This window comes from Frankliniella occidentalis, unplaced genomic scaffold, assembly GCF_000697945.3.
Source record: "Frankliniella occidentalis isolate FOCC.00 unplaced genomic scaffold, Focc_3.1 Scaffold136, whole genome shotgun sequence".
Lineage (NCBI taxonomy): Eukaryota > Metazoa > Arthropoda > Insecta > Thysanoptera > Thripidae > Frankliniella > Frankliniella occidentalis.
In genome coordinates this window covers 1-6559 of record NW_026267263.1, presented here as the reverse complement: position 1 = coordinate 6559, position 6559 = coordinate 1, and the positions used below count along the sequence as shown (strand labels likewise).

At 61.2% G+C, this 6559-nt stretch overlaps 1 protein-coding gene across 1 annotated transcript; it reads right to left on the bottom strand.

Annotated features, from left to right (window-relative positions):
- LOC113202078 (uncharacterized) lies at positions 1-3775 on the bottom strand (the record flags this gene model as incomplete). The annotated part of the gene is made up of 3 exons (XM_052270742.1): positions 1-2582; positions 2689-2910; positions 3467-3775. Coding segments are annotated over 3 exons (3105 nt in total), but the record flags the coding sequence as incomplete, so codon positions are not given.
- Positions 3776-6559: the final 2784 nt, after the last annotated feature.

Genomic DNA, 6559 nt, shown 5'->3' with positions numbered 1-6559 from the left:
CATATCTATTAATACAAACCCGAGGGGAGATCGGTGAGCTTTCCACTGGGCAAAGCAAGATTTACATGAATGCCTCTAGCGTAGTCGGCGGGCATGCCGAGGCCGGGGATGCCAGGCATGCCGGGGACCTGCGCGGTGGTGACGATCTTGGCTAAGGCAGAGCCGGGGCCGTGGCCAGGACCAGGGCCGTGACCGGGGTTGTGCGTGTCTCTGAGCACGTGGTGTCCGGAGTACAGCCCCGCGTTGGTGTGCCCCCTCTTGATGATGAAGCTGGCGCTGACGGGCCCCGCGGGCGCACCCAGAGGCCCCATGGGCCCCATAGGTCCCATGGGCATGGGGCCCATGTGGTGCCGGGGGTCGCCCTTCTCGAAGGCGGTCACCCTGGAGCTGACGGGGAGGAAGAGGGGGTGCGGGCCGCTGTTGTTGGCGCCCTCTGGGGGCGTCCTGCCCGGCGGCCGCGAGGGCGGCTGGAACTGCCGCTGTTGGTGTCGGACGCTCGTCGACCTGGACACGATGACCACGGGGCCGGGGGGACTGGGGGCGGGGCCGCCCCCGGGGACGGGCAGCCTGCCGGCGGCGGAGAGGCGGCTCTGCCCCCACTCGACGCTCCACTCGCGCGCCTGGAACACGCCCTCAGGCGCGAGCCTCTGCTGCTGCTGCTGCTGCTTCTGCGACACGACGATGTCCACCATCGAGTTGAGACCCTCGTCGATGCGCTCCAGGCTCTTGGACTTGGAGCGGCGCGGCGCGTTGTCGGTCCTGGAGCGCTGCGAGTCGGAGCGCTCCGAGCCCGAGGCGCTGGTGGCCGAGCGCGTGCTCTTCTTCTTGGGCGCCACGATGGGGGGCTTGCCGCTGCTTGTCTTTGTGCTCTTTGGGGTGTCGGCCACGTAGAACAGTCCGTCGAAGCTGCCCGTCCTGGCAGACGGCTGCTTCTCGGCCTGCTCGCTGCTCGCCTTCCGGGGCGACTTGACGGGAGGGGTTGCCGGGGCGGAGGGTGCCGAGGTGGTGGTCGAGGCGGCCGGCTTGACGGGGAGGCTGAGGGAGGCCGGCCCCCCAGCGGGCTGGTAGTTGCTGCCGTTGCGCACCGTGGCGAGGTCCACCGCCCTCGGGTCCGACCCCCTCGGCGAGGGGCTCTGCTTGCTGCAGCGCAGGATGTCCGGGATGCCCTGGTACACGCTCACCTCGACAGGCTTGATGACGTCGTCGTCCTTGTCGCAGTCGACGACGTCCTCGTCGGGCATGATCATGGCGACGGACCGGTATCCCCGGGAGGTCCTGGACGTCCTCGAGGCGCTGCCCGAGTCCGGGCCCGCGGCCGCGCTCTCGGCCGCGTTGCGCAGGTTCTTGTCGCGCGTCGTGGACGAGTCGCGGTCATCCCCGCGGCCCAGCCCGAGCCCCAGGCCGAGCCCCAGCCCCAGGCCGAACTGCTCGCGGGACGCGCTCAGCAGCGAGTCCGAGTTGTCGCCGTCGCCGCTCACGTTGCTGAACGAGTCCGCGTCGTCGAAGAAGGGCGACGAGTTGCAGAGGTTGACGTAGTCCTTGCTCGGCGCGCACAAGTGCACCAGGCTCTTGGTGCGCCGCGGTGGCTGAGGGAGCAGCGCGCACGGCACGATCTCGCTCTCGCTGTGCTGCTCGGCCAGCCGCTGCACATCCTCCTCGTCGTTCAGCTTCTGTGACTGAAGGAGGGATGCGCCCCGCGGCGGCGGCTGGATCCGCTGCGAGGGCTGTGGCGGCTGCGGCGGCTGAGGTGGCTGCGGCGGCTGAGGGGTGCTGCCCGCTGGGTTTTGGAATAGGGCCTCTAGCCGCAACCTGCCCGACTTGACGGGTGGCCGGCTGTTGTTGTGCTGTGCGATGTTGTTGATGTTGTGAATGACGTTCATGCTGTTAAAGTTGATGACATTGTCTTGGGGGTAGGGGACCTGTATTCGGGCCGTAAGCGTCTCGCTGTTGACGTAGACGTTCTTGGTCACGTCCAGGTCGGACGAGGCTCGGTTGTTGACGTGGTTGGCGTACACCTCCGTCTCGGCGTCGTTGATGATGTTCTGGAACTCCTCCATGACCTCCTCGATCGTGGTCTCCTCCTCGTCGTCGTCATCCCGCACTTCGTCGCGCTGCGCCGGCTTGCCCGCGCGCGGCGCCGTTCTCGGCGCGGTCCGCGGCGCGCTTCTGTGACCGTTTTGGTGTCCGTCGGGCACCTTGAGGACCACCTCGTACACCATGGGCTCCCGCTCCACGCCGTCCGGGGAGAGCGACCGGTCCTGGTCCGACGACGAAATGCCCTCGTCCTCGGCGGGCGTGGATCGGCTGTCCTCTTCGTCCTTTTCGTCCTTGCCGTCCTTGGTGGACTTGAGCGCCTGCTCCAGCGACAGCACCTGCAGGCGGCGCTGCAGCTGGCTCAGCTGGTCCTGCAGCTGCGTGGCGCGGTTCTCGGCCTGCTGGCAGCGCTGCGTCAGGGCGTTCACGTCCACCTGCTGCCGCTCCCATGCGTCGAACTCGGCCTGGACCTCGACGGAGGCGGCGGTGGTCGCGGGCAGCGTCTGGCGGAGGGCGCCGGGCTGGAAGCCCGCCTGGCCAAGCTCGGCCTGCAAATGGTAATGCCACATTTATTCAGGAATCCGAAACAATGAAAAACACTAGCCCTATTTTGTTTGTTTGCGGAGAAACGTTTGCTAAACTTATTGTACGCACCTGGATGTACACACGATGCTGCGGCCCCGGCGCGGAGCGCAGGAAGGCGTTGAGGAAGCGGAGGCCGGCGAGCAGGAGGTCGCTCTGGCCGCCCGCGGACGACAGCACGCCCGCCAGGAACCTGAAGCGCACCGGCTCGCCGAACCGCAGTCGCATCGTAGACAGCGCCTCGGACACGGCGCCGTGGCCCTCGGCAGCGCCCTCGCACGTCTTGGCGAGCAGCTGTAGAGGAAAGAAACGTTATATAGAAAGTGAAACAAACTGATATCTTAAGATATACATTTTCTGAATTATTTGATGAAAGTTCTTCTTTTGAATCAATGAAATACATTTTAGAACTCTTTACATGCAATTTCCAGCGGTTACCCAGGAAAAAGACAAAGATGTTCAGTCGCGCCGTTAAAAGGTGTTAAGGGTAATACCTTTACAAAGGTAAAACAAAGGTATGTCGTCCAGAAAGTACGCCCGTTGTTCTCAGATTCATTCGAGGGGTAGGCGCCTGCGAGACTCGGGGTAGGCTACCCCGCAGAAAACGCATGCACTGCAGGCAAGATGTTGCCTACCTATCAGGCGCTACGAGAGCTAGCATCGGCTGAACTTGTCAGTTTCGGACGGCGACTGACGGACGTGCTTTCTCGTACTTTCTGAATTATTCCGATGGTTGCACCTCCTTTAGAGCTCTTTAGTGCCTTTGCAAACACATCAGCTCAAAAACATGGTAGCAGAGGTGTGCAACTGAGCACCTTTGTTGTTGTTTTCCCCAGTGCCTGACTCTTACCTGCAGGGCGAGCACCCTGGACTTGTTGACGCTGCTCATGGTGGAGACGGCGAGGGTGAAGAGGCCGGCGCTGCTGACGGCGAGGCGGCGCGGCGCGTCGGGGCAGCGCAGGCAGCCGTGCAGGCACTGCAGGCAGGCGTTCTCCTGCAGCAGCGCCTGGCGCTGGCTCGCCACGCCGCCGCCGCCCTGGCCGCCCTGCTGCTGCAGCTGCACCGTGCGCAGCAGCTCGAGCAGCAGCGACACGCCGTCCACGGCCGAGTCCACGAACTCCTGCACGAAGCTGCGGGCAAAGGAGACAGATCCAAGAGTGAGTCAGGGGTGCGGGGGTCATAGAAAACTGTGGAGGTAAGCGATGCAAAGCACACTCGGTGTGGCTTTCGATCGGCTTTCGTTTCGACACTCGGCGTTGCGGCGGCGTCGCGCCGAGAATGGCAGGCGAGGCGCGCGTGGCGACGCGGCGGGTGCGTTTTCCCTCTCGACGTGACGCGTCGCCGCCGACGACGCCCCCACGGTGGAACATTCCGGTCGGGAATTGCTACAAGCAGCTGATTGGAAAGTTTTGCATCCCAAACAGTTCGCAACATTCCAAACTGCGCGGAGAATTCCACAAATTTGTTCTGGAAAATTCCTTTAACTTTAAGAAATAAAAACTATTGCCCACTTCAAAATAAAAGTTAATAAAAAACAAACAAACAAAAAATTCAAAAAATTGAAGATCTGCTAAGAAATTTCAGAAAGTGTGAAATTTACAAAGAGTTGTTCTTCCAGTAAAAGTTTTGTGAATGTCGGTGTCCAACATAGGTGTCGACTGTCGCATTACCAGCACAATGCATTTATTTTCATCATGAGCACGGTGAAGCAAATAATGGATTAACTCGAATCGCAGGGAGAGAGACGTGCCGCTATGAAGGTGAGAAGTGTATGGCGCCTGTCGGCATTTCGCGCCACTAACTTGCGGGGCGGGAACAGGTGTGGCGTGACACGGGTCGAGGGCGCGGCGGCGTCAACACGCCTCCGGGGGGGTCCCGTTGTGCGGCGGCCGCGGCCCCCATCCGTGTCGTGAGGATGCACCGGGACGCGATGCTGTGTGGTCCAGATCTCCACTCCAGCGCGCCAGGCGCCGCCACCGCGCCGGCCGCGGGTAATCCAGCATCCACCAGAGGCGGCGGCGGCGGGCCGCACAGCGGGCGGATGGAGGAAGTCCGCCGGACAGCCGGGCGGGCGCGCCGCGCGGGCAGATCCGCGTTCTCTGTTCACGTCCTCGTCCACCTTCACGTCCCGACGCCCGGCAGTCCGTCAGTCATGCGCGGAGAAATGCGGATGGTCGACGCGCGAGTGAGCGCCCGGCATCTGCTGTTTGCGGTCCGCCCGCGGAGGAGCCCATGAGCCGCGCTCCGGGCAGGGCGGGCGAGCGGGCGCGTGCGCGCACACCAGGCACGTGGAAACGTGGTGCAGTGGCATAGCGCGAAATTCAAGAAGAACGCGCCGACATTCACTCCTCAAGGGTTACTCCTGGGTGTTTGTACCTACAGGATAACCATTCCCTTCTCTGAAAGTTCTTTTACGCCAGTAACGTTGCGGCTGTAGTGTACTGCGCATATTTTGGTCCTCCGGATCAGGACTCGTGCACGAGTGCGCTGTGTCGTCGACCCTCAGGACCCGGGCGTGGCGGGGGCGAAGGCGGGGGTGTACAGGGAGACTGGCAGCGCACCGGGCAGCGCGCACCGCCGCGGTGGGCCCCGCAAACAATATATGGTCTGGTTGACGACGCGGCAATGCTCGCGTGGACTTAAGTACGAGCACGCGGGGCCGACGTTATTGCAAAGACCCACGTCATGAGTGGAACGCCCGCCCTGCCGCACCCCACCGCACCCCGCCCCACCCCACCGCGCCCTGCCACGCTGGGGCGTTTCCCACGGGGCATTATAATTTGGTCGCTATAGTTATTAAGTAACCGCGCCGAGAGGCGTGCGAGAGGAGCCGGTGTGTTCCCATGCAGTGCGCGGGCGCGGCCTGGCCGGCACGGTGCGCGAGTGTTTAGGCCCTTACCGACAGCTCGTCGGCCCGGTCGATAACCATCTCGGTAATGAACAAGACGCCCCTTCCTTCCGCTGCTCCGCGAAGATTATTGGCTTGTACAGTACTGGAACGTTGAGCAAGGAGGCCCCTCCTCCATATTGGGTTCAAAAAAGGAAAAAGTCATTAAAAAGAAGACTGAAAATTTCTCTCTTTGAAATGAGATTACCTCTCCTTTGACCTTTTCCAAAACATTCCCATATGCTTAAATTTATCGAAATATTTTCGCAATCCGTTAGAAAGGTAAATACAGGGTGTCCCATAGGCCCCGAACAATTTCAGGGTATGCTAAGCATTTTTAAAAAATAAGTTTAAAAAAATCGAGAGTTTAGGAAACAAAAAATACACTTGTTGGAGTGTGACGGTGACGCATGACGGAACAAAAGTACACACTACTAGAGAATGGATCAGCTGGATGTACAACCCCTATCCATCGCGCACGCACGGCACGCGCGCTCGTATTTCATCTGCATATGAAGCCCACCGCCGCAGATAAATATTGTATGCACAGCCGCGCGGTAGTCGCGCGCGAAGGAAACATGTTTTGGAAGAGAGCGGGAGAGAGATAGAGAGAGAGAAGGGAGGGAGAGGGGTGGTGCAGCGCACACCTACATCATCCACGCGCTCACAACAACGGCTCCGATACCTGAGTAACGGCCGCGATACATATTTATAGAGTCTCTTACACCGGCATTTGGCGGCTATACGACAAAGTTTGCGAGCGCGCGCGCGCGCGCCCCCTAGTGGTGGACGTGTGCGAAATGTGTTGCGGACGAGAGTGCCCGCGTGAGTGAGAGAGAAAGAGTGTGTGTGTGTGCGTGTGTGTGCGCGCATGGATCATAACACCGTGTGCAACGAAACGGCCAAACGATGGTATCGGTGCGTAGCCGAAAACTAGACGTGAAATGGCTTCTCCATATCGGGACCACCACCACCACCACCACCACAGGGCGGCTGCAGCAGCCCGGGCGAATCGAGCGTGACCAGGCGCGTAGGAAGGTCCAAAAAGCTGGGGGG